The sequence below is a fragment of the Parasteatoda tepidariorum genome, chromosome 9 (genome assembly GCF_982258835.1).
Source record: "Parasteatoda tepidariorum strain Cologne lab strain chromosome 9, Ptep-v5.0, whole genome shotgun sequence".
Lineage (NCBI taxonomy): Eukaryota > Metazoa > Arthropoda > Arachnida > Araneae > Theridiidae > Parasteatoda > Parasteatoda tepidariorum.
In genome coordinates, this window is record NC_141763.1 from 93,813,033 (window position 1) to 93,840,800 (window position 27,768).

Below are 27,768 nucleotides of genomic sequence, written 5' to 3' on the forward strand. Positions count from 1 at the left end.
CTATATGGGATGCAGATGGTCAAACTAGCTTTAGTATGGGTGATAAAAAGTTAATTTGTGACGATTTAATATTACTATCATGACTCAGGGGATAGAGAGTCCACCTTCCTATGGGGTGAACTTGGTTTGAATCCCAGCGATGGCTGGTAGATACAAATTCCGCATCCGGGATGCATCGACCCCACAGTGCTGACGTGAAATATTCTCCGTGTTAGACGGATCTTGGGTTAGAATCCCCTTGCCGCTAGGCTAACTGTGGAGGATTCTCGTGGTCTTCCTCTCCATGTAACGCAAATACGTGTTAGTTCCATCAACAAAGTCCTACACTAAGACAAATTTATCCCAATACTTGAACCAGGAGTTTCCTTGTCTTCTGGATTGGATTCAAAATTACGAGGCTACAAAGTTGAGTACTAGTAGTCGTAAACTCAAAATTTGGGTCCGCTGTTTAACGACGGTCATAAAATAATATGAGTTAGTTTAAGATTGCATTTCAAAACTTCAAAGCAACTACTGCTGGTAAAATGAGTATTCATAAAAATAGAAACTAAATGAAAGTATTATAAATTCATTCAATCAATTTATTTTCTGAGCATTACGTAATTTTAAGTTTTTAAAACACATTTTATAGGTGAAAATTAAAGTTAAGTTTCTTTAAAAACTAAAAGAACTCTAGTCCTTGTATCAGAAACAATTCGCGATCGCAACGAACTATAGAGGGCGTTATTGTATTAGACGAATAGCTACGATTATGAAGTCATTCAGTTATATGAAGTCATTCAGTTGATATATGAAGTCATTCAGTTGCTCTGGGGACGTCTTTAATGAAGCACGTAGCATTGTGACGTTCCTTCTTTATTGTAGGCTATAAAATTTGAAGTAGAAAATTGTTTGATATGCTTTCTTATGCAAGCGAAAACAAAATGGTATCTCTTTTTTTTTATTTTAGAGAAGGAATGTCCAAAACACATCGGAAAAATATTTGCAAATAAACAGAAAAAAATATGTATCTTCTTATTAGAGTTAAAATCTAATGCCTGCGTAATCGTTATACTTAATTTAATGATATAAGATGAAAGGCCTATTTAAACTTTACATTCTATAGCTTTATGAATCATATTACTTCAATTTAGTTTTCCAATCTTCTGGGTCGTTTTTTCAAGTTTTTAAGTGTTTTCCTTAAGAAAATTTGCTTTTTATATCATTAATTTTTCAAAAAAAGTTTTTCAAGCAACAATTTCTATTAAAAATTTTTAGCTTCGAATAAAAATTATTATATATAAACTAATAAAGGCAAAATAAAGAATGCTTGCGAAAAAAAAAACAATTCTAAAAATTCCTCAGGTCCTCATTACTTTAAGATGACATACCACACAATAAAATTTTATAATTGCAAGATCTCGATACGAATTTCAATATGTAACTTAAAAACAGAGTAGCTGAATTCTAGATGAAATTTATCATTCAAAATACTTAGTAAGAAAACGATAAAAAATTTATTAAAATTTAAACGAAAAAATAATCAATACAAATCGATACTATTTCAAGTAATTTGGGTGATAATAAATTTAGATTCAAATATTGCAGATTTATTTTCCGTGAGATATTACTCGAAATTATTAACTAACTCAAAAACCATTTTTTTAAGGTTACTTAAAAAATCAAAATAGAACGTTCCAAATTGAAATCACGTCCATGTCATCATGAGCTGCCGGTGTCGGAAAGAGTCACTACATGGAGGGTGCCATGCGCCATGGAGGTATCGAGGTCTTAAAAGGGTTAAATATTGCATGCAAGGAAAGTTATAAATCTAACAAATGTTAAAATTCTTTTTTTTTCAACAACGTTTTCGTAACACAGCTATGCATTTTAGCATTTATTATTTAACAATCACTTTCATACTTTTATTATGTAGTACATCTGGATGTACCACGTGTTGTAATCAATATGATATATTGTATTATAGATAAATTTATTTCATTCAAAAGCCTCCATTTTTCAAAACACTGGCGCAATTTATTAAACAATTTACATTGGAATGCTTGGTTGAACAATTTCATTAACACACTCATTGGTTCACAATTCATTGGAACTTTTGGTTAAACAATTTCATTAAATACCAATGAACAAAGGAAAGATTTTACGTCGAATGTTTAATAATGTCACTTCTTTTTTGCAGTGAATTTCACGACAAAATGTTTCGGTGATTTGGGATGTTTCTATACCGGTCCTCCTTGGTACCATCCTCTGTACAGACCAGTAAGTGTACCGCCACAAGAACTGCACACAAAGTTTCTGTTGCATACACGTTCCAATAAACAGACGCCCTATGATCTGAAACCAACAGCAGAATCACTGTCAAAGTCTCCTTTCGAAGATAATTCAACAGTAAAAGTACTCGTTCATGGGTATACAGGTCATCCAAAATCACTCACAGTAAGGAAACTTTACAAATTTTATTATCTTTACAGATTTTACAGTATTACTTACTTGCTAATTTAACAATGTTATAAAATTTGTAGTTTTTTTTAACTTTTCTTTCTTTTTAATTAGAGCTACTTGTTAAATACAACCAACTAGATGCTTCATACAATGTTAAATACAATGCAATATAATATCGTGCTAACTTGATACAATCTAAATGAGTTAGAAAGCTTCGCGATTCTAAGGATAAAATTAATACATCTTGAAATTAATTTACATCATAACAATTTTCACTTTGAACTGTCTTTGTTGTCTTTTACTCTTTAATATGCTTCTTGTAATTAAAATCGTATGAATAAAATTCTCAAGGTCACATTTTTTACCTTAGTCGCCTTGGTAACGATGTGACAGGCAACAACGCTTTTTTTTTTTTATTTACACGGCATCAATACCTCTGGAGGCACTTTATCGGCAAAATTACGTTACGAGGATGTATGCGGTGTGAAAGTGTTGTATTTGTAAAACTGGCTGTGACGTGTGTAGGCAGTCTCCTGCTTATCCTCAGGGATGTTTCCCTGAGGCTAAACAGGATCACCCATCTGATCTGTCACCAATAACCAATTGTGCAGATCTTGTGCGATGTTAAACAGTAAAACAACCTACCATGTACAGTGCGCCAATGAAAAACTAACCACCCAGAACAACTTTTGATCTAATGTTCGGATCTTCACATTCTAGGACTCATTCTTAACACTAGATTGCCCAAGGAAGTCATTTTGATTGCTTTTTAACTGCTTTTTCATTTGCAGAAAATGTACAAATAATAATGCATAATTTTTTTTGCAAGTGAAGTAAATTTTTTTGTTGTTAATATTTACTAATAATTTGTTGCTCAAATATAAATAATATAAAAGTATTGAAAACTGATTAAACAAATTTCTTTACAGTTAAGTTATTTTTTCACAATGCAGTCATTTTGACTGCTTTTGGGGAATATAGGTATATACTAAGTTTCAGTCTTTCTAGTGTTAATGATTCAAGGGGGTGACCTGAAATATACTAATTAGTTGACGGGGAACGATATTTTAAATTATGAAATCAGACATAAAAAGTATTTTCTCTAAATAAGCATACCTTTTTTTCAACGGATGTTGATTTCTGACTCCCCCCAAATAAAAGGGGGTAACAGCAATGTCGGAAATATGGTCCCTACAGTTTACTTAGGAGAGTGAATGGTCTAAAATTTGAACCCGTTAATTTTTATTTTACTTTTTGCATATTTTAACATGGCTCGGGAACTTTTTTAGTGAATTTTTAAAAAAATTCACTCAATTATAAAATTTGTTTATCCAAAGATAATTCATGCAAAAAATAAATTTCAGTAAATATTTAACATTTTTTATTGTTTTATTAAACACGAGTGGAAAATGTTTAAATTGTAAGGTATACAATTTTTGCATCATACTTTAAAATGACTTAAAATATGTATACCTAACAATTCAAAAACTTTTTGATTTTTATTAAATGAAATGATAAAAAATAATAAATATTTACCGATATTAATTTCATAATTAAATGATAAATATTAACCAAAGCAAGCGAATTTTATAATTGAATGAAAAAATCTTTTAATTCGCTAAGAACGTTCTCCAGATATGGCGGAATACACAAGAAGTGAAATTGACATTAAGGGGTCCAATTTTTGGATCGTACTCCTGACCAAACTATGGGGACGCTATTTCCCAGATTACGGCTACACCCTTTACTTTGAGGGGTTATAAGTCCGAATCTGTTGGGGATGGATGTGTATTCAGAGGAAGTACGTGTTTGTGTCTGATGCCGTAACTTAAAATATTGTCTGCATCAATTAATTAGCATATTTGAGGTCATCCCCTCGAACCATTAAGAATGATTTCTAGAACGTGAAAATCTGATCATTAGAACAAAAGTTATTCTAAGTAGAGCGTTTTTATTTCTTCGGTGGATTGTACATACATTATTCACATGGAAGTTACGGAACATCTAAAACTCATAACTGTATATGGAACCTTCCTCACCAAGCAGCGTTCTACTAAGCTTGGAGCTAAGGATTTGAATTTTGCTGTTTTCCTTCATGCTGTTCTTCTTTGTGATTTTTGTCTATCCTTTTGACAAATACTAATAAGATTTCATTGAGAACATCAGAACCTGCTAGTGTATGTTGTACCAATAAACAATAACTGTATATTATTATAATAATAATGTTCTGGCGTGGATAAAAATCGATAGCATGGTAACGGAGAGGGGAAATCGCGTAATCTTAAAATGGTTATTCTGTATACAATCTTAATGAAAATTTTATACATTTTAAACTTAATCGTGAAACCAGTGTTTCTGAGACTGTAAAGCCAATGTTAATTAGCTATTTTTTTCAATAGTTAGTAAAGCTAATTTATAATATCGTCGTTTGAAACAATTAAGGAATATCTAAGAGAAAGCATGAAGCATAATATACGTCAAAAATATGTTTACAACTACAAATATTTAAAAATCAATTTATGATGTTTTTATAAAGAATTCTATAAACTTATTCGTATTTTCTTCAACTTTTAAAATTTTTTATAAATTTTCATCAGAAAGGAAAAATAAGAGGGTTTTTTCGTGAAGAATTTGTTTATTTTAATGCAATAAAGGAGCCAGTATTGGCTGTATCTGTACAGTTCTGCACACCTTGTAAAGATTTACGCAATTTATTGGTAGTGAACTTGACTCATCGAGTAAAATACAATACCTGAAACATAAGAAAACACATTTGTACGTCGTTTGAAATAAAGTTTATTATTAATTTAAAATGTTATTAATAAATTAAAATATTGTAAAGTAAGTAATTACAGCGAAAACATCACACCTGACATCACAATTTCGTTGTTTTCTGAAAATCATCTGATCTAGTTCAACCCGATGCTTCTAAAGTTTCTGCAAATGGATACCTACAAGCGACGTCATGCTTGGGTAAATCGTGACGTTCGTTTATGCCACGATTCAGCAACCAATTAGGTTGTCACAATAGGCACCACATGCCACACACGCGTGACATTGCTTACAGGTATAAAATTGATTCAGCGGGGGGAAAAATCAAGACTAAAAGCTCTATCAAAGCAAAACAACTATGCCATTCGCAATCTCGTGATTTGACACTACCATGTGATTTTCACAATATTCTTCTCCTCGAGTGTCAAGTACCCAATTACAGAATCTAAGTAAGATTGACGCTATTAATTGAAACTTAATAAAACAAATTAAATAAACCAAAACAATTTTACTGGAAATTTCGTTTTCTATAAAATTAAATAAAAAAATAAAATAAAATAATATAAAATAAAATTTCTAAAAAAATATATTTTCTCCTGTAAATAAATAGTAAACCTGATTTTCAAATTAAAATTTTTAAGAGTGATAAAAGAACTGCAACTAAAAAGACGAGTTAGACCGTAGAAAGTCAAGTGCTTACCCAAACAAGAGCGCTAATCAAACATGCAAGGAGATGGTCACCGAACATGGACTTACTGTGCTTAAACACACCATTCTCGTGCAAGAGTTCCGGTAAAAATATAATGCACTAACATTTCTAGAAATCACTTTATCATAGGCACCATGCAAATGGATCCATGTCCCCCCCCCCACACAGTAACACAAGGAGGACAAATAGAACCCTGAAATGAATTGCACTTGTAACATTGGTCGCATTTGAACACGTGATCTTCCTGGTACAAGGCCAACCCTTTGACCACCATATTTGACTGACCAATTTCGACGCTTTTTTTTGATATTCTAATCTTTATTCTTGTTTCGTTATTCCAGTCAACAATCTCCCACAATGCATTATGATTAAGTTTCGAGTAGGTGAAAAATTTCTCATATATTTTAGAATTCGTGCTCATTACAAATCACGTGATTTTATGACGAAATGATTCAAAAAATGAACTTAATACAGCTCAAGGATTGCCGATTTGTCAAAACTGAGAGCTCTATTTCTATCAGTTCTAGAATATAACTGAGAGTTCTAGAATGCCCCAAAGGGTAACAACTATATTTTTTGCGATATTTGTTCAGCTTAAAATTATACAATTTTTATATTATTTTGCATAAATACTTTAATACCGGACCTGATAATAAATCCAAATTTTACCAAGTACCCGGAGCCGGTCATGAAACAAATAAAATTTTTGCCGTGTATCCTGTACTGGATTGGGGAAAATTTTTAATTTCCACATATTACCCAGCATTACTTAAAGTTGCTAATTTACAATCCAGCAACTTTTAACGACTCGCTCTCTTTTTTGGAGGTTGTCCACTAGTCAGCAGTTGGATCCAATTATGATGCAAGTTTTTATTTCTTTAAAAATTTGTGATCTAAACTATAAAAAGAAGTCACGAATCAAGTTATTTACGAAAATGCCAAGCAGAAGAGCGAGTTGTTAAAAGTTACCGGATTGGAAAATCGCAGCCCGTTGCACTTTGAGAATATAACTTCTTTTTCAATTCCTACAGGGTATAATGCAAGAGCTCTTGAAGTATTCCTCTTACAATGTAATCTTAATAGACTGGTCACGTGAAGCAAGCGGTACTCCACCGCAAGCAGCAGCCAACGCCAGATTGGTCGGAGCGTATGCAGCTAAACTTCTTCATTTAATAATGGTATGGCGTAAGTTGAATATTATCCATATTTTTACTGTCTTTATTTCAATGAATTCAATTCACGAACACCTGGAAAAGTTAGAGAAATAAACAAAGTCATATATTTAAATTTAATTAAATTATTTTTGATACTATTGAATTTTCCGAGTAGTAGTTGGTTACAAACGCTTTTCTCTGTAGATTGCCTTATTATTGAAACGGGACACTCATTTACAATCAAGTATATTTTGGCTACTTGTCTTCTTTTTTTTCTCTTGTTTGCATATCTACAGTGCTTCAAAAAGAATCAGACCAATGCGGAAAAACTTTTGATCTAATAATCGTATCTTCACGCTAGAGGACTCAATCTTCATAGCCCGTGCCGGTGACTTCAAATAGGCTAATTTGTTAGTGCAGACGATATTTTAAGTTATGAATATAGGTACAAAAATGTACTTTCTCTGAATAAATAGACCTTGTTTTCAATGAATTCGAATTTCTGAACCCCAAAATATAGGGGGTAGCCGCATTTTGGAAAATATCGTCCCTATAATTTGATCAGGAGAGCAATCCAAAGTTCGGACCCCTTAATGTCATTTTTATTTCTTACGTATTCCGCTGTATCTTAGGAAATTTTAAAGCGAATTAAAAAAATTTTGCTCGCAGTTATAAAATTCGTTTATCTAAAGACAATTTCACGCAAAATTTATACACTAATACACAAAATTTTTCAACTCTTTTTAAATAAAATGATAAAAAATAAATAAATATTTAGCAAAATAAATAAAAATTTCATAATTACAATTGTAATTTTATTAATTAATAATTATATTATTAATTAATAATGATTTTATTAATTAATAATAATTTTATAATTATAATCTTATTAATTAATAATTATTTTATTAATTAATAATAATTTTATAATTATCAAATAATTATTAAACAAAAATGAATTGTATAATTGTATGCAAAAATGTTTCAATTTCTCGAGAAATAGTACCAAAAAAGTAAAATTAACATTAATTAGTCCAATTTTTGGATCTCCCTCCTGACCAAGCTACGGAGACTATACTTCCCAGATTGCGGCTTCCCCCTATAGTTTGCACACAGAAACCAGAATCCGTTAGGCCAAAAAGGATATTCTTATTGAGAAAAAATATACTTTTATGTTTGATTTCATAACTTAAAATAATGTCTGCATTAATTAGCATATTGGAAGTCCCCTTTCGAACCTTTAAGATTGAGTTCTAGAACGTGAAGACACGATCATAAGATCAAAAGTTCATAAAAAAATATAAATAACAAAAATAAGTAACATAATTTAACAAAAATAAATAATGATTTAAAAGAACATTTTGAGGAAATCAAAAATTTAAATTAATCTTAATTTTCATTAAAAAATATGTAAGAAAAAAATTTTGTTTTCAATTTAAAAAGTGATAAATTTTAATATATTTAACTCTGAAATGCTGGAAAATGTCACAAAATTCTTTGAAATAGTGAATGAAAATATCTAAACACTAAACCAGAAAAACAAAATTCAATATTTGCATATAAAAAGAGTTTAAAATTATGTTAATTTTAAAACTACCTCTTTCATGCAGATTTTTGCAGTAATTTGTAGTGACTTTTACAAAATTTATCCAGTGTTCAAAAGTGAAATCCGCTTCCTATCAGGAAATTGAAATACCTAACATACATTAGTTTGGAAAAAGAAATCTAGTTAGTTCAGTTGGGTACTGGGAAATTTTGAAATGGGATATCTAGTTACTTAAGTTTGGAAAAAAAGTTAACTAGAATTTGTAAAATTCATAAATTTAAAAAAAATATGTCAAAAACATCGAAAAATAATTTTTTTGAGGAAAAGTTTTAAAATTTTTTAAAAGAAAGTAACGCTTAATTTTACCATTTACGTTACAAATATGTGTGCTTGTTTCTCAAAAAGTTACGGAAAAACAAGTAAAGGTACTAAATTTAAAACGTAACAAACTAGAAATGAAAGTACGTTTCTTTTACTTTTAATTTCGTTACAAATAGCATAAGTAAATATATTGCCATATATGGTTGTAAGCCCAGAATAATTAATTTATCTTATTAAGAAGACGTTTTTCAAAGATTAAAAAAGATTTTGTGAAAATCATTGTTTCTTGTTTCTATACTTAATTGGCCGATGTTTTTTAATATTGGATTGGGTGGCATATTTTTCATACTGTATTAAAAGTAAAAACTCATAGTTGAGGTGTCAAAATTAATATAAAGCTTTATTTTTATCACGATGAATACACATTTCATCTTGATAAAAAAAGAAAGGAACTCTAATGATAGATATTCATTTTCTAAAGCTAGTTAATGTTTGAAAGTAAAAACCAAGTTTATTCACGATCGCTTATTTTTTTTAAATACCAATTTGATAGAATTGTTTTTATTTGATTAAAAAAACATTAAAATCAGTGAATATTTTTGAACGATTTTTCTGAGTCTTAATAAAGAAGCAACTTTATTAAAATAATAGATCATAAATTTTTCATATTTTATCTTTGTTCCATCATATCATATTTATTCATCACTTTAATTTTTTCATATATGCACAAAACCTTAACCTAACAGTCTGAATCAAAGCATTTATGAAAATACAATTCACTGAATGGCATTATTTTAAATTTTTAATTATCCATAAATAAACAATCTTAACATAAAGAAATCAAACGTTATTATAAACTAAATCTGATTCCAGAAAAGAAGAAAAACTACTTAAGCACTACAGAGTCGTGGAACTCGTGTTTACCTAAAGAATGCAAAAACCCTATAATAAATTGATCTTTCTAAAACTAAATAAATGTTAAAATAACACATTCTTAAACTTAACACATTATTAACAACCGCAGACGAGTTAAGTCGTCTTTTCATGCCGAAACGCTGTTGGATGATAACGAGTTAACTCGTCTTCTCATGCCTAAACGTTGTTGACCTATAACGACTTAACTCGACATTGCACTTGCATTATCTGTTTCAACTTATGAAATATAGGGCGATATAGTATGTTGCTAAAACTTCGCTTATCGTTTAGAATGTTTCACTTTACTTCCATATTCAGTTACAGAAATAGCCGGGGACATGATATAGTTTATGTGTAAAAATACCAGTCAACATAGTGTTAAGTTCATCCCTTCTATTCGTATAGAATGAAACAGGATTGGAACCGGAAAACATACATCTGATTGGTCACAGCTTTGGAGGTCAGCTGGTTAGTTACATTGGAGAGAGGATTAGAAATTTGGGCAGAATCACAGGTATGGAAATTAAATCTGCATCAGATAAGATGCTTTGTTTCACAATCAAATAGATTCATTTCAAGAAAGTACTCCAGATAGACAAAAAAAATTTAATAAAGAATTGAAACACCTCAAAATTATCAGAGTGAAGCATTCGCCACCTCGCCAAATGCAATAAAATCGTAAATTTGGCGAATAAAATTGTGTTGCGGTGAATATACAGGCGAATGATTTTTTCCAATTGAAAGAAATTAAAATTACGTCACAATAATTTTTTCTAAACAAATCAGTATTTTTTATTCGATTACACAGTAAATGCGCCGCATAACCAATTAGAATTGAGTCCAAATAAAATATAAGCCTGAAACAAACTACCCTAAAATAGTTTTCTATGGGAAAAATATTAATTATAAAGATTTGCGTTTAGCGAAGACCTTTGAAAATTGGCGAATACTTTCATTATTGGACTAATTTACTGGCTAATAAGTTGGAATCATTAGCCGCGGGCTCTGACTATAGAACAGTGACAGTGACATAGCTCTAACAGTGGCATGAAGACCATGGATTCCGACGAGGAAAGAATGTTACTAGTTGAGCCGTGATCTCTTAGGGGATCGAGCGTTCGCCTTCCAATGAGGTGACTGGGTTCGAATCGCAGCAATGGCTGGACGATGCAAAGTCAGCATTCAGCCTTCACCGACCACAGTACTGACGTAAAATATCCGCAGTGGTAGACCTATTATGGTTAGAGTTAACCTTGTTGTCAGGCTAGATATGGTTTTCGTGCTTTTCTTCCCCATATAAAACAAATGCAGGTTTGTTTAATTAAAGAAGACCTTGCAGATGACAAATATCTACCAATACTTGATTTAGTATTTCCCTTGTGTTCTGAATTGGGTTCGAAATTAAAAGGCAAAGGAGTTGATCATTAGTAATCGTAAATCCAAAAAATTGGGTGGTCTGTTCAAAGGTGGTTACAAAATAAAATAAAACCATTACTGGTTAGAACACCTAAATAGAAGATAAAATAGAAATTCAAAGTTTGGCAGCAACGAAAATCCGATTTTTTGACCATTTCCATTGTTTTCTGTGGACAAGGCTTGAACACCCAGCGATAAACTAATGGTCACCACCGCTTCAATGAAAGCACTCTTGCTTTAGTATCCAGGCGTTAACATTTAGGAAAATATGTTTGGAGAAAAGACTTTATCCTGTGATAGTGCGTACGTTGAAAAATTGCATCGAAAATATACGTCAAAAATAACAGAGCAAGTGTTAATATGAAATCTTTTATAATCGTTTTTGAGCAGCCGACCCAATTTTTGGCTTTGTGACTAATCTTCAATTCTGTAGCCTTGTAATTTTGAACCAAAACAAGAAGCCAAGGAAACTCCTGGATCAAGTATTAGGGGAAAGTTGCCTTCGTGGAGGACTTTTTGATGGAACTAACCCGCATTTGCGTTACATGGAAAGGAAAACTACGAAAACTTCCCACTATAGCCTGACAGCAAGAGGGACTCTAACCCATGATCCATCTTTCACGGATATATTTTACGTCAGCACTGTGGTCGGTGGAAGCCGGGTGAGGAATACGTATTGGCCAGCCATCCCTGGGATTCGAACCTGGTCACCTCATTGGAAGGCGAGCGCTCAATCCCCTAATCCACCACGATTCCGTGTGAAATCTTTTGACATCGTAAGGAATTTCTTCAAAAATTCCATATTTTCTTAATTGCTCATTGAATTTTCTAACTTGGTGAAGACAATTCAATATGTTTAGCTAAATTTTGTCACATATTCATGTTGTTTATATATTTGAAATTTCCTTTTATAGCCATAGATTATTTCTACCAGAAATTTATTTTAAGAAATATAATTTAATTCAAGTAAAGAAAAGGAAAAATTGGCTATTAAATAGAAAGACCCGATCGGTATTGGTCACCAACAGGACCGGAGGAAAAAATAACGTAAGTCATTAAGCCTGCGAAAAAGTAACTTAAGTCTTTAGTTACTTAAGTCATTAGGTTTGAGAAAAATTCATTAGGCTTGAGGAAAAAGTGACTGCTAAGTTATTAGAGTCTACCGGCCACTGGTTTGTAACTGAAAATTTACATTTTCAGGTCTATTCGTAGATCCTAAAAAACTATAAAAGCTTCTGCCTTTTTATTAAATTTTTTTGTATTTATATAATTTTATAAGGTCTGATAAGATCTGTGTACTTTGTAACTTGATAATTTCGCGCATTTTTAAAAATAAAAATTGGTAAATTCTTACGTTTTAAAATTTGTCAATTTTTTCTATTTCAATTAAGTTTGATAGGTTGCTACCCTTTATTAAAAAATTTACTCTTATACTTTCATAAAATTTAGTAACTTACATAAAATTTTATGACTTTTTTTTATTTATTTTGTAGCCTTGGATCCACCAGGTCCATACTTTGACAATGCACCCACAGAAGTTCGCTTAGATAGGAGTGATGCTATCTTTGTTGATGTTTTACTGACGACTGCTGGAGAAATCTACTATGAGGGTAAGTACCATACACCCAGATTTCACAAGTAATCCGGAAGTACAAATTAAACAACAGATGTTATTCGCCAAACGAGATTTAATTTATAAGGCCTGGTTTCTTAGGACAGGACGCCGTCAGTTGGAAATCAGCGCTAATCTCTGATTGGTCCATTTGTGAGTTTGATAGTATACGTCATCGAACGCTCATCTTGAGCTACAATTGCCGTCCAACTCAACTGCAGTTGGATTACAACGTGACGTTAACCACAGAAGCAATGGCGGACAACATCCAACAGCACATTGAAATCAGCCAAGATTTTGATTTTGACATCTTCATTGAACATAGCACTCTTCATTTAGCTCAGCTATAATGTGTTTTTTCTTGGACAAAGTCATTATTTGTTCTCTAAAACACTGGTCGACAATAACAAAATCAATACAAATTCAAAATAAATATTTGTTTACGTTATTAGCGCATGCGCAATGAGAGATAATGTCTGCGTTGGACCGACTGCTCACGCTGAGCTAACAAAAAAGTTTTTTTTGGCGTCAGCTCTACGTCAACTTTCCGCTGACGCCCAGATAAGGCGCTAGTTCTAAGAAACCAGGCCTTGAGCCAACTAACCAGTATTTTGTTGGCGTTAGCAGTACGTTGCCGTCCCGCTGACGTCCAGATAAGGCGCTTGTCCTAAGAAACCAGACCATTAGATTTTTACTCTTTGCTTGAGCCTCAATTTTGTTCCGAGTAGAGTGCCAAACAAGGGCAGGAATCAACTATCCCAAAACTAAATGCCCGTCTATTTTATATTTTCTAAAATAACTGATAAAAAGACTGCAAGACGTCTAAGAGGAAAGTTCGTTTAGGTATCTCAAGGCTGTCTATGTTTACAGGAGAAAAAATTTTTAAGCAGCACAATTTTGACTTTTAAATAAAATTGGTATTGATGTTTAGAATCTCCTCATTCTTCCTAGTTATATTATATAACTTCGACAACGTTATTTTTTCTCAGTTATGTATTTACTGCATGATTAATAATATGCATACTTTGTTTACATAATTTTTTATTATGATTCTAAAAATATATATTGCCAACGATTATGTTTTGTATTACAAAAATAAAGCTGTAACACGTGTTCTGTGTCTAATTCTTTTTAAAAATTGAGCATTGAAAAGTGAACGAAAATTCCTGTGACTAAACAGTTCTTTATTGAATGCAACATAGAAATTCATATGAATTCAAACGCTTTCTTGTTCCAACAATTTAAAGCAAATTAAAAAAAAAGAAAAAAAATCCGTATAAAACCATATCGGTACCTTAACGTTGCGACATTAGTGGACAGTTAAGTTTAAATAATTGTTTTAAATCGTCTGCCAACTCTTGTAAATATAATAACTGCAACTCTGGCTGGTTGCTAGGCAATCCAAACGATTTTTCTTCTTTTTATTAATGTTTTTGCAAATAGTGTGAATGTCAGTGGAAATAAAACAATAAGATCGTCGTAAAAGCTAACATTATGGAGCCGAAACCAGGGATTTGATGGGAAAAAAATTACGTTCCTGCGTTTAAAAAGGGGAGAATTTATTTACGTAACTTCATTTTTATTTGCTTTCCACTTAATCAGAATGACTTCAATGCAAAATGATTCAGCTGACAAAATGGCGCTATTGAAGCGCAAACGTAGAACAATTCGAACTAATATTACTCGCTTCATTAGCCAACTAAAGGACACTTTAAATTCTACATCGAATGCGGATATTGAATTCACTTGTAGTCATCTTGACGAAGTACTTAATGACATAGAAATAGTGGATAATATATACACATACTACTTTCGGATGCGGAATACGAAATTGATGTAGTGCAATGCCAAAAGTATACGAATAACGCCAAGCGTGCGATTTTCGATGCCAATCGTGCTACGAAAAAAATCTAAACAAGAATGAGACTGTAGATTCACCAAATGTTATTAACTTTCCGATTCAAAATGTGAATTCTATGTCACCACAACAAAATGTAAAACTTCCGACGATAAAATTAGAACCATTTCGTGGCGGCGTTAAACATTGGCAATGTTTTTGGGAACAATTCAAAACGTCTGTAATAGATAATCCAAATTTATCGTCGATTAATAAACTTGTTTTTCTCAAGGGATATATAGAAGATGACGGTATAAGTATTATTGCAGATACATATGAAACCACAAAGAAGCTACCTATGGACAAATATGGTGACAAAAATAGAATTATCCATTCTCTCATTTGGATTCTTTAGAGAATTTAACGCCAATCCGCAATCCATCGCCAACATCACTGAATGAAGTTTATATTAAATGCAGTAGAAGGTTACAGACTCTACGTGCTTTGGGCGAAGATATTGACGCATACGGTAGAGTTTTATCTCCTAAAATTTTACGTGCATTCCCTGACGACATTTGTTTCCGATGGGTTATTCATGCGAAGCGCCAAAAATTTTCATAAATTTTCCCACAACTAATATGTTTTCTCTCCGAAGAAGTGGAAGGAATCCTTACAACAAGCAAGATTAAAGGTTTTATGTCTTCTGATTACTCCTTAAAATCCACATTCTAAAACTTCAATGTAAATTCTAAGCCAATCACTAAAAGTAATAAACCTTCACCCTTCTGTCCCTTTTCCAAAACTGCCGGACATTGTCCTCAACAGTGCAACTCTGTGACAGATATAGACACACAAATATAGAAATTAAAAGCTACGAATAGATGTTTTTTGTGTATTGGAGGAGGGTACACAAAACAGAGCTGTGCTCGTAAGGAAAAGGCGTGTTGTGTGAAATGCAAGAAAAAGCACCATGTTTCAATTTGTAAGAACAGTGTTGATCACCCAGGTACTACACTTACTCACAAGATCGATATTGCAACACCGAACACTGCGCGCTTGCAAACTGCAAGAGTTTTTATAATAGGTCCGACTGGTGCTACAAGATTGACCCGTTGTCTTCTGGAGGGAGGTAGCCAGTCTAGTTAAATTCATACAGATCTTGCTAATAGTTTGAAATTAACAGTTATTTCTACAAAATCATTAGAAGTGCGTGGATTTGAATCTACAGCGAATGTTTCCTATATGAGACAAAAAGTAAAGATTAAACTATCGAGCATTTGAAATCAGTCTTCAGTTAATATTGAAGCATTTGAATGTTTAATGAATACGTGTCACACCCACCTGCTCCATCTGATGTTTCATGGCTCGCATTCCAGAAAAGAATGAAACTGGCTGACCCTCACGATAACTTATAAAATCTACCTATACAAGTTTTGATTGGTGCTGATTTCTACAGGCAAGTATTGAACCAAGAAGCTCCGGTTATGCTGTCAGAATCCCTTGCATTGGTTTCGTCACATTTTGGATGGATTCTAAGTGGACCTCGACCATGCAAAACAGTTTCCAATGTAGCTATTGTAAACTACCTCAACACATTCACTCAACAAGAACCTATAACTGAAAATGTATTTTGCTTCTGGGACTTGGAAACAATTGAAATCACCACTTCCCGGAAAAGAGAAATGTCTAAACATGATTCGACTGTTTTCAAGAACTTTCGTGACTCCTTCAAATTAGTTGATAAACTTAGGGTCATGTCATTATCTTGGAAAGCTATGGTGCCAACATTACCAACAAACAAAACTACGGCTGAGAACAGATTTCAGTCACTTAAAAAAGACTCACATCAAATGAATCTTTGAAGACACAGTACGAAAAATTGTCGAATTACATTGAACAAGGACATATTGAAGTTGCCCATCTGCAGATGAAACTGAAAACGCTGTGTACTATCTGCCACATCATGCAGTGAAAAAGAAGCAGCAAGATGATATAAAGCGGAAAATCGTCTTTGACGCCTCATCACAGGTTCAGACATGCCTTCATTAAGCGACTCTATAGAAGTTGGTCCCAATCTTCTACCTGAGACTGTTGGTTGTGTTCTACGGTTTCGACTGCATGAATTTGCCCTAACCTGTGATGGTAAACAAGCTTTTCTACAATTGTTTTTGCATCCAAAGGACAGAGATGAAACGAGATTCTTCTGGTGCAAATAAAAGAAAGGGTTTTCAAAAACAGCTACATTTACAGATGAAGTAACTATATACAGATTCACTCGTTTACCTCTCGGACTGTCTTGCAGCCCATTTCTGCTGTGTGCTACTACACGAGAACTAGCCGCTAATCATATAAATGACTTCTCTACTTCTGAAGCACTGTTAGATAAACACTTATAGATGTATGATTTTGTGGTTAGTCTAGAAACTGAATCACAAATAATGGTATTACGAAAGGAAATAAAAGATTTGATGACACTCATAAAACCACCGATGGAAAAATGGGCTACTAAATCTAAGAAGCTTCAACACTTGCTAGAAACTAACAAAAAAATTTCCCAGATCGAAACTGCAGTTTCAGGCATTAGATGGAACACGAAAACTGATAATTTGAGCAACACTTTCAAGACTTCACTCTGTGCTTCTCTAGATAAGCCACTTACTAAGAGGTGGCTACTCCGCTGTGTTGCAAGTTTATACGATCCCTTAGGACTGTTGATACCATTCACAATAATTGGAAAGGGTCTCTTTCAAGATACTGGGATTATTGGAATCAATTGGGATGAAATCTTGCCGACAAACTTGTCTACTATTTGGCATACAGTTAAAAACCAGCTTGATGCCATCTGCTTTAAGGAAATTTCTCGTTGCATAGAAATTTCATCGCTTGATTCCTTTAATATTCATATGTTCTGCGATGCATCTGAGCGAGCTTATGGTGCGGTTTTGCACATAGTTACTTCTCATAATAATCAATCAAGTATCCATTTAGTATGCAGCCGTAATAGACTTGCACCTGTTAGTCTTCCACGCTTAGATCTTTTGCAACTGTGATTGGTACCAGACTGCAGAAATATTTCTGCAATGAAACTGGATTGTTGCCATCTACTGCCACTTACTGGACATGGTCCCTTCCCTACATATTTCAAATTCCTAAACATAACTGACACTGATCAATGTATATGCGGCCAACTGGGCACCATCTTACTGAATGTATTTACACTGCCTCTTGGCATACCTGTCCGCCGAATCAATCTAACCTTTACAAATGGCAGAAAAACTTCCTAACTAACAAGACATTAAATACTGAACTTAAAAACACAATGCATTTTTTATCCATTAATGATAAATTAATAGAATTTTAATGTTAACCTCACTAAGATTATGTGGACTGCCTACTAAAAAAATATTTGTCTTACATAAAAAAATATATATACAGGGTGGTCCCGAATTCATGGTACAAACTATAATGGTAGGTACAGGACATTGCAACAATGATTTATTGTAAAGGAATGTATAGTCGCAAGTGACGCGGTGAGGCGTAAACAGGGGAAATAAAAGGAAAGAGAAATGGAGTGATCGGTTGGTATCATTGCCGGTAGAGGGCAGTAGATGTCTAGCCGCCGTTGAAAATGATGCATCGCAGTAGGGAAAAGCACCATTCACAATTGTGCTGCCGTAGACGATGGGTGACTTTACGTATGCAGAGCAAGCAGACATGCATTACATGCACGGCCGTGCAAATGGTAACGGCAGAGCTGCGTTACGAATATATCGCGCGGAGTATCCTGATAGACGAATGCCGGATCATAGAGTTTTTCAACGGTTACATCGTCAACTTTGTGAAACAGGTGCGTTCGACGTCAACAGAGATGACGCTGGTCGATTAAGAGCTGTACGCACTCCAAGGCTGGAAGAAAGCATCTTGAACATTGTGGCTGATAGACCAGAGTCAAGCACAAGAACTGTTGCGCGTGACGTAGGTGTGAGTCACCAGACTGTATGCAGAGTGTTAAACGACAATCGCTTACACTCCTTCCATTTTCAGAAAGTACAAGCATTGAATCCGGCAGATTATCCTCTCCGCGTGAACTTCTACCTGTGGGTGAAGCAGCAATGTGCGTTGCAGCCGGATTTCGTAGGTGATGTGCTATTTACAGATGAAGCGACATTTTCACGCGAGGGAGTCTTTAATGCGCACAATTCCCATGTGTGGGCAACCGATAATCCACATGCAACGCGTCCACATGCGTTTCAACAACGTTTCTGTATTAATGTGTGGGCTGGTATTGTGAACGACTTTTTGATTGGCCCATACTTACTACCCACGCTACTCAGTGGCGGAAGCTATCTTATTTTTCTGAAAGAAGGGTTACCACAACTGCTGCATGATGTTCCGATCGCCATTCGTAACCGCGTGTGGTTTCAGCACGATGGGGCGCCAGCACACTTCAGCATTGATGTACGGAATTACCTGAATGCCACGTTTGGTGCTCGATGGATTGGGCGTGGTGGACCAATCCCTTGGCCACCCCGATCTCCCGATTTATCGAGCCTCGATTACTTTTTATGGGGACATCTAAAGCATCTTGCTTATGAGTCTCCAGTTGACTCAGATGAGGATCTCGTCGCTTGCATATCTGTAGCTGCTGCAGATGTGCGTGAAGTACCAGGCATCTTTGAACGTGTACGCCAATCGCTCCACCGACGCTATCAAGCATGTATCGCTTCTGGTGGACGCAATTTTGAACACTTATTGTAAACATGACACTTGTCAACAACGCTTTCAATAAAATCTTTGTTTTTCCTTTCGGCCGTTATTTCTCCTGTTAACGCCTCACCGCGTCACTAGCGACTATATATTCCTATACAATAAATCATTGTTACAATGTCCTGTACCTACCATTAAAGTTTGTACCATGAATTCGGCACCACCCTGTATATATTCATGTATTTAAAATATATATTCTGTCTAACATGATACATTATATTTATGTGCACTTTCCTTATTCTTTTTCTTTTTATCTCTCTTTTTCAATTTTTATGTATATAATAAAATTCATTTTTTTATTGTTCATGTTCTTTTCACTTCATTTATTGTTTCAGCTATTGTTTTTTTCTTTTAAACAAATGTGTTGCACATCATTGTCTTCTGCAAGACTTTCAATGTTGTTTACTAAATTTTATTGTGAAAATTTTTATATGTATTATGTAATATGCAATTTTTCATAATAAATTCCCACTGATCAGGCCAGCTCACCGGGTTGTGGCGAGCTGGACTGGTAACCAGACGTGGACTATACGGGTAAGGGTTTTGCAAACCTAGATACGTGCCCACGTCTGGAGGAGAGGAAAGGAAAAAGGTACGAACCCACTTGGCTGACCAAACCCACAGAAAGCTGGCTGGATTCTAAAAAAAGGTTACTCTCAAAATTTGGAGGTCAAGAAAATAAAGAAATTCAAACATTTAATGTTACTACTTTTCAACCAATCATGGAAGCAAAGAACTACAGCTCCTACTTCAGACTGTTACGTGCTACTGTATGGATTCAACGCTTTATCTCGAACTGTAGATCTCAAGGCAAGACAGTCGGAGAACTTGACACTGCAGAAGTATAGGATGCTAGAAATTACTGGATACAAGTGGTTCAGAAAGAGTCATTTCCGTTAGAATACGAAGTTTTATCAACATCCAAGTCACTGCCAAAAAAATCAAAGATTACGAAGTTCAACCTACTATTTGAAAATAAATTAATACTTATTGGTGGTGGATTACAGTTTTCGAGTTTATCAGAATCCCAAAAACATCCAATTTCTGCTGGACGGATCTCATCCTTTCACAAGTCTGCTGATACGTCAAACACATATCAAAATACACCACCTAGATGTCAGAACAGTGCTTTCAGAACTACGTTCAATTTTTTTAATTCTACGAGGCCGTCAGGCGATCAAACAAGTGATTCACAAATGCTTACCATGCAAGATATCACGAGCAATTCGCTGCACTCAAATTGAATCTCCTCTACCAGCTGATAGTATTAATCCAATTACACCATTTTTCACCAAAGGAATAGATTTTGCCGGCCCTGTACATTTCCGCACAGTGAATCCTTCATATACAGCTTACATTGTACTGTTTACCTGTGCAACGACCAGAGCCTTACGTCTCGAAATTGTGTCAGATCTTTCGACAAATAAGTTTCAGTTACCATTGCAGCGATTTGTGGGTCGTAGAGGACTACCACATACTATCAATAGTGATAATGCTGCCACTCTCCGCACTGTAAATAAGGAGCTAATACTTCTACGGAACACTCTTACATCTACCAAAGTGCAACAGTCTTACGCTCATAACGGTGTAATTTGGAATTTCATCGAACCCAGAGCAGTTTTGTGTTGAAGTTGGTGGGAGCGCCTAATCGGATTTTATTTTATTTTATAACCGTCGTTGAACAGCCGATTCAATTTCATGGGTTTACGACTACTAATGTTCAACTCCGTAGCCTTGTAATTTTGAACCAATCCAGAAGACAAGGAAACTCCTGGAACAGTACTCACAGATATATGATTTGTTATGGGAACATGGAGGACTTTGAGACTTGACAGATTTAACGTGCATCAGTCACCATTTACTACACGGGGAGACTTCGGCCGGCGAAGATCGTACCCACGACCTCTTGGATATGGTCCCAGCTCCCTACCGACCAGGCTGTCGCAGCCCACCTAATCGGATTAGTGAAAAATTGTCTTCGTAAATTTCTTGGTTGGGCAATATTGGATAAAGAAAATCTATCAACTGTATTAGTAGGGATAGAAGCTGCCCTCAACAGCAGACCCTTTGTATATGACGAAGGAGATGAAGACAAAACGGAAGCCTTGACGCCGGCACATTTCCTAACGGGAAGAAAATTAACATCTATACCCACAAATCTGAATAACAATCCAAGACTTACGAAACTCTACAAACAACAACAAGACGTGTTGGATAAATTTTGGAAAAGATGGTGCAAGGAATATCTACTGCAACTTCGCCCTTATCACCAAGTTCGCAATATTTATAACTCCTTCAACATCCGTGAATGAGATCTTATGCTACTTCAAGATGACGTCAGACCCAAACACATGTGGAAGAAAGCCCGAATAACCAATGTAGTTAAGGGGTGAGATGGGGAAATTCGAACATGCGTGTTAAGAGTGGATGGAAAGACTATAACTCGACCTATACAGCTGGTCATACCGTTTGAGGTTGACCAGGGTGGGGAGGACGTTGCGACGACAGTGGACAGTTAGTATAAATTCCTTACAGTCTTAAGAAATAAGTTGTCCGGAAAACAATAAAAAGGTGGCTTTTAGAAAGAAATGTATTACCAAATTCCGTCGTTCATTTGCAATATTATAGGTAACGTAGACTTTCCGTGATTCCAATTGTAATTCGGGACACCAAAAGGGAGAAAAAGAATTAAACGCGGAGTAACACTTGTTACAGACCGTAATCAAGGAGAAGAACTCAATGCAGCGATTTGTAGATCAAGGTATTACGAACCGTTCTCTATTGAATTCAGATCTGGAGGTCTAAAGGACCCATCAATCCCGTATCCCCCGATAGAGAATAGTTAAGACAGCCTTGTCAGACTAGTTTCTACTTAATTCCTTTTCCTCGGTTTTATATGAGCTAGAAAAAAGTATTCAAACAAAAAAAAACTTAGGTAAAAAAGTATGTAAATAAAAAATATATGCAGCATATGTCCCTTATCCACTTTACAGCACATTTTATTTAAAAAAGCTTTCATATTTCGGTAATTTCAGGAATTTAGGCTAAACAGTAAAAACCATCCTGCCGTGATCAGAGTCTCCTTGCCTCAGCGATAAACGCGCGATTGCAACTATTATCTAAAAATCGCTAGAGGTTGCATCTCCAAGTTAAAGGATGAAGTAACTCGACGTGTATACTAAAGTTTCAAATTACTTATGAATGCTTTAATCGTACAAGAATCGATTAAAGGAGATGCCATCATCAAATGGTTTTACACAATGTCTAGCTTTAATAGATAGTTTTCTTTTTCGATGACCGGAATTTTTTCCATTAATTGATACAAAAACAAATATAATTTCTCAAGTTTCATTACTTAGTTGTTGGATATCCAGGTACAGTTAGTTTACCAGGAGTTGGCACTTAGCTACAACTCCTCGGACGAAGCGTTCATTTTGTCGCGGGAGAAAAAGGGAAAATTGTCCACGCATGAAATGGAGACAACCGTTAATGCGCAACAAACGCAAACAGTAAATTTTTTTTCAGTCACTTACTTTATCGTTTGCTAATATACCCTTCGTTACTCCAACTAATTAAATATATTGCAGCAAAATGTCTCAAAAAGGACAAACTATTCACTCAAAAGAGAAAATTATCAACAAATTTATGAGATGAAATGTTAAAAAGATGCACATAAAGATTTGGAAACAAATATTTTTGTCATACGATCCCCAAATAGCAAACCTTGTTCAGGATTGTTCACATCCTTCTCCCAAAAATAGCAAAATAGTATCTCCTGATACCGCGTCATGAAGGCGGAGTCAAGTGCCAACTCCCGGTGAATGAACTATACTTAAAACAGTCACTACTGATCCCGGTAGCCAATTTCAAAGCTATTTACTCAATTCTTTACCGAAACTAAACTATTCTAAAAATGTCGTCTGCTTTTCCTATCTATCACGTGGTGCCAAACTAATTTAATATATATTAATTTCTCTTTTGAAGGCGTTGGCACAGATGATATTATTGGACATGCTGTCTTCTCCATCAACGGTGGTCGTCGTCAACCAGGCTGCCCCTACACACCTATCAAACGTCGTAAGTTTTCATTTCAATGCTTATAAGTTAATCAATTTCATCCTGTATGGAATTTGCATGATAAGTAGTGTGTGATCCGTGGCGAATCAGAGGGCAGAGTGTTCGCCTCCCAATGAGGTGAACCGGATTCAAATGCCTGCTATGTCTCTTAGTTACGAATTCTGCAGCCAACTCGCATGAACTACAGTGCTGTGTAGATATCCTCAATGCTATACGGACCATGGGTTAGAATCCCCTTGCCGTCAGGCTAACTGTGGGAAGTTTTAATGGTTTTCCTCTCCCTGTAACGCAAATGGGGTTTAGTTCCCTCAAAAAAGTCCTCTTGGAAGGCTAGTTTCTCCCAATGCTTGATCGAAGAGTTATCTTTGTCTTCTTTATTGGGTTCAAAATTTAAAAACCACAAAGTTTATTGGTAGTCGTAAACTCAGAATTGGATTGGCTGTTCAACTACTGTTATAATTATTGGTTGATGCATACATTGATTTTGCTTATTGTTTGTGAACATAAGACACTTGACATTTTCCTATATTAACCATTTCAATAACTTCTAGTGAATGCACTCCTCATCTTTGTACATAATTTCAAACTTTAGGAAAGAATATTTTCCTCTTAATCCCTATAAATTATCTTATGTCTTTAAAGAATATTTTTATCCACAAACAAAACTAATGTCAAAAGTGTTTATTTCAAAAAAGTGAAAAATCAATTTATTCTTTAATTTATTGTAACATGAAAACTGAGGGAAGTGGGGATTGAACTTCTTCATTTGAAAAGTATATTTCGGCGAAAGTATTCAATGTAAAATTTGAGAGGAAAAGTTATATAAAACATGTTTGTGCCATTATGTTATATAAAAATATGTTACTTTGAAGTTTATTGATTATCTTATTTCACAGTTAGAAAGGAAAACTACATTCTAAACATTGTTTTTTATTTCTTATATAAAGTCACAAGTCAAAAAGATATGAATGCAAGAAAAAAATGACATCACTTTAGCTTAATCACAAATTTGTAACTACTTATTTTCAATTATTCTATTTATTTCTTTATTTATTTTGTTATTTTTATTGCCTATCACAGCGACCCAAAAGTATCTTTATATCTTAAACAGGTAGCAAATTTTTCTTCCAAATTGGTAATGAAAGTAATTTAAGCGTTTCTAAGAAAATTGAAAAATGTTGTTACGAATGTCTAAATAATAAGCTGTTGCAAGTTAAGAAATACCCATTATTCTTATGAAGAGGACCTGTTTGTATTTAAATGCACGCCAAATATATGCCAAGCTCCCAGTGCGAACGTATATCAACATCGTCAACTCTAATTTATAGAAACCAATGAAAAAATAATACATACTAGGAGGCTCCGCCCCCTGCTCACTGGCGCTCACCAACCCCCGGAACTGCTTTCGCAGTTCATTTCGGATTGCTTCGCAATCCGATGCTCGCTTTGCTCGCTCATTGGATACGCTCTTAACGTCTAGCTTTCGTATACTTTTTTGAACACTGAAATTCCGAAAACTTTTCACTGTAGAACATTCTAAACCTGTGCATTTCAATATTAATTTGAAATTGCAAACAGTTCAGATATTTTTCTTAATCACACTATTCTAAATTTCAGTTGTTGAGAAAAGTAACAGTTGTAAGTTTTGTTTTAAAGTCTTTCACACCAGAGGGCTAAAACCATGTGTTGTAAAACAATATGAAATAGTACTGAACACCGGATGTAATGCATCGGCTTCGATGAAGATAATTTTGTGAGAATTTTTTTGATAATTCGGTGAGAATTCACCCGCTTAGACATATGATGCTCACTACGTGCTCTTGCGCGCCGAAGCCTTTCAATTAAAAATGAAAACTGTTGCCAACGCGAGAAAAGAAATATCATCGATTTTATTGATACATACGTATTAGCGTTTTGTATAATATAGATTGCTTTTTGCAGACGATTTTCTTCTACAGTGAAACAAAATTGAAAATTCTTTATTTTACATTATTTTTATTCTATTCACATTATTGAGGGATGTTAGCATGAGACACGCTATTTTTAGTGAACCAATCAAATCCAATGCTCTCGGGACGACTTATTGTTTCTTTTTCAAATACAAATGTTCTCCTCATTTATGAAAATATATCGCCAAATCTAAGATTCCAGTATGAATACATAACAATAACCTTTTTAAAAAATTCTATGATAGATATCGTAAACGATAACATGAACTAAGCCTTTGTCTAACATGATAACGAAATAAAACAGAGCTATATGCAGTCGTTCAGGATTACTTAAATCCTATATCGCAATGGTCTTTTCTTAACTTACAACGGGGTATAGAACAAGTATAGTCCACCTTTAACCGTCGCCCTCTACGCTAAAAATGAAAAATGAGTTTCCAATGGAAATGTCGCCAAATTTTCACGTCCAGTATTCCAGTATGACTACGAAACAATAACCTTTTCTTTATAATTCTACAATATATGCCGTAAAAAATAACACGAGTTAAAATTTGGTCTGACGTGTTTAACTTTTAAAATTTTTTATGCTGTTTTTGAAAGTATAGTTGTATAATTTGATAAAAAAATAAAACGGAACTATACGCAATCTCGGATGATTACTTAAATCCTATACCGCAATGATCTTTTATCAACTTACAGCGAAGTCTTCATGATTGTGTTTCACGTCTTCCACGGTAGGGGGCAGTATTTGTAGAGGTTCTTTCAACTTCCAAAAGCTGTTGTAGTTCATTTACGTCGCACTAGAGCTGCACAATGGGCTATTGGCGGCGGTCTGGGAAACATCCCTGAGGATGATCCGAAGACATGCCATCACAATTTTGACCCCTTTGGCACCCCCGCTTCAGTAGCACAACGACCTGCACGCGAAGTCGAGCACTTTACGGTAGCACAGTTTAACGAAGACCAATACCGCACGCCCTCGGTCCCTACGCAGACTGATCCAAGTGGTCACCCACCAGCACACTGACCGCAGCCAGTGGTGCTTGACTTCGGTGATCCGCTAGGAACCGTGTCTGAACGATCAGTCCACTGCGGGACCAACTTCCAATAGCAGTTTTAGGCAGAAGAATTTCTGCTGACTTAAATTAAATTGTGTAAATCCGCATCTCAACGATCTGGTAATTGCATATCAATATAGGATAATTTCCCAAAGTACTTTTTAACACTTATTTTAAAATCTGAAGAAAACTTTTTTTTGCAAAAACACGACATAAAAATTAGATTTAGAGGAATTGAATTTCCCAAGTATATGAAAACAAACTCGAAACGTTAAAAAAGAAATAGTCACGTCAACGCTATGACGTCAGATAAGGATATTACGACTCCTTGTTTTTTTATATATATATATTTTTTTTTGGTGAATAAAAGAGTTTATTAGAGTTTTTTTTATTATTTATTTATAGCACGAAGCTTTGCTGCTCTTCGGCCCGGCCCTTATTGCAGCCACGAGCGAGTTCTAGACTATTTTAAGTCTTCCATCAAAACTTGTAACTACACTTCATACGCATGTTTCTCCTACGAAGCATATAAGAATGGTCAATGCAAGGACACTCCATACAAGAACAGGATGGGATTCCACGCTGTCAAACCACCCTTTCAGCTCAATTATTTCTTGGACACCACCGGTACAGCTCCCTACTGTGAAGCCAAAGACAGTGAACCCTCACTTCTGCACCAGTTCTTATATGCACCTTTTTCATTTATACTACGATTTTTATAGGTCTCCCGGTAAAGGTCCCAACTGTGAAGCCAAATAATTTATGTATTCCTCTTATTGTTATGTAGTTATGAATCCTCATTAAATTACGAATTACATTACATTTATTTCTGTAGTATTCTTCATTAATTTATAAGGCCAGCTGTCCCACCACTGAATTTAAACAATATTTTGAATATCGTATATTTTTTGTAATTTTGTAAGCTATCTAGTTATTATTATTATTTTTTTTGCGAAATCCAGAAATAGTGAACCATGAATTTTTGCAAATTAAAAAAAATAAAAGTTTCATGCAGTCTTTTAAGCTAAAATTTTCTATTACACATTTTAGGTAATAGTGGATAGAATTAGCATATGGTGCATAATCAAGAACTCGTGAGTTAAATCGTTTTCAATTTCTGACTCAGAAGAAACTCCCAGAATGTTCTTCTACACTACATGGTGTAGAGTAGTCACCACCAACCACCCTGTTTT

The 27,768-nt window shown here is 34.5% G+C and overlaps 1 protein-coding gene across 2 annotated transcripts in view; it reads left to right on the forward strand.

Annotated features, from left to right (window-relative positions):
* Positions 1 to 27,398, forward strand: part of LOC107448114 (pancreatic lipase-related protein 2) — a 39,449-nt gene extending 12,051 nt beyond the window's left edge. For both annotated transcript variants that reach the window (XM_071186082.2, XM_071186083.2), the window contains 6 exons: positions 2,180 to 2,436; positions 6,955 to 7,101; positions 10,265 to 10,373; positions 12,769 to 12,885; positions 23,476 to 23,568; positions 26,981 to 27,398. In XM_071186082.2, coding sequence (XP_071042183.2) covers positions 2,180 to 2,436; positions 6,955 to 7,101; positions 10,265 to 10,373; positions 12,769 to 12,885; positions 23,476 to 23,568; positions 26,981 to 27,297 — 1,040 coding nt within the window. In that variant the 3' untranslated portion in view covers positions 27,298 to 27,398. The remainder of the gene's footprint in view (positions 1 to 2,179; positions 2,437 to 6,954; positions 7,102 to 10,264; positions 10,374 to 12,768; positions 12,886 to 23,475; positions 23,569 to 26,980) is intronic.
* The last annotated feature ends 370 nt before the right edge of the window (positions 27,399 to 27,768 follow it).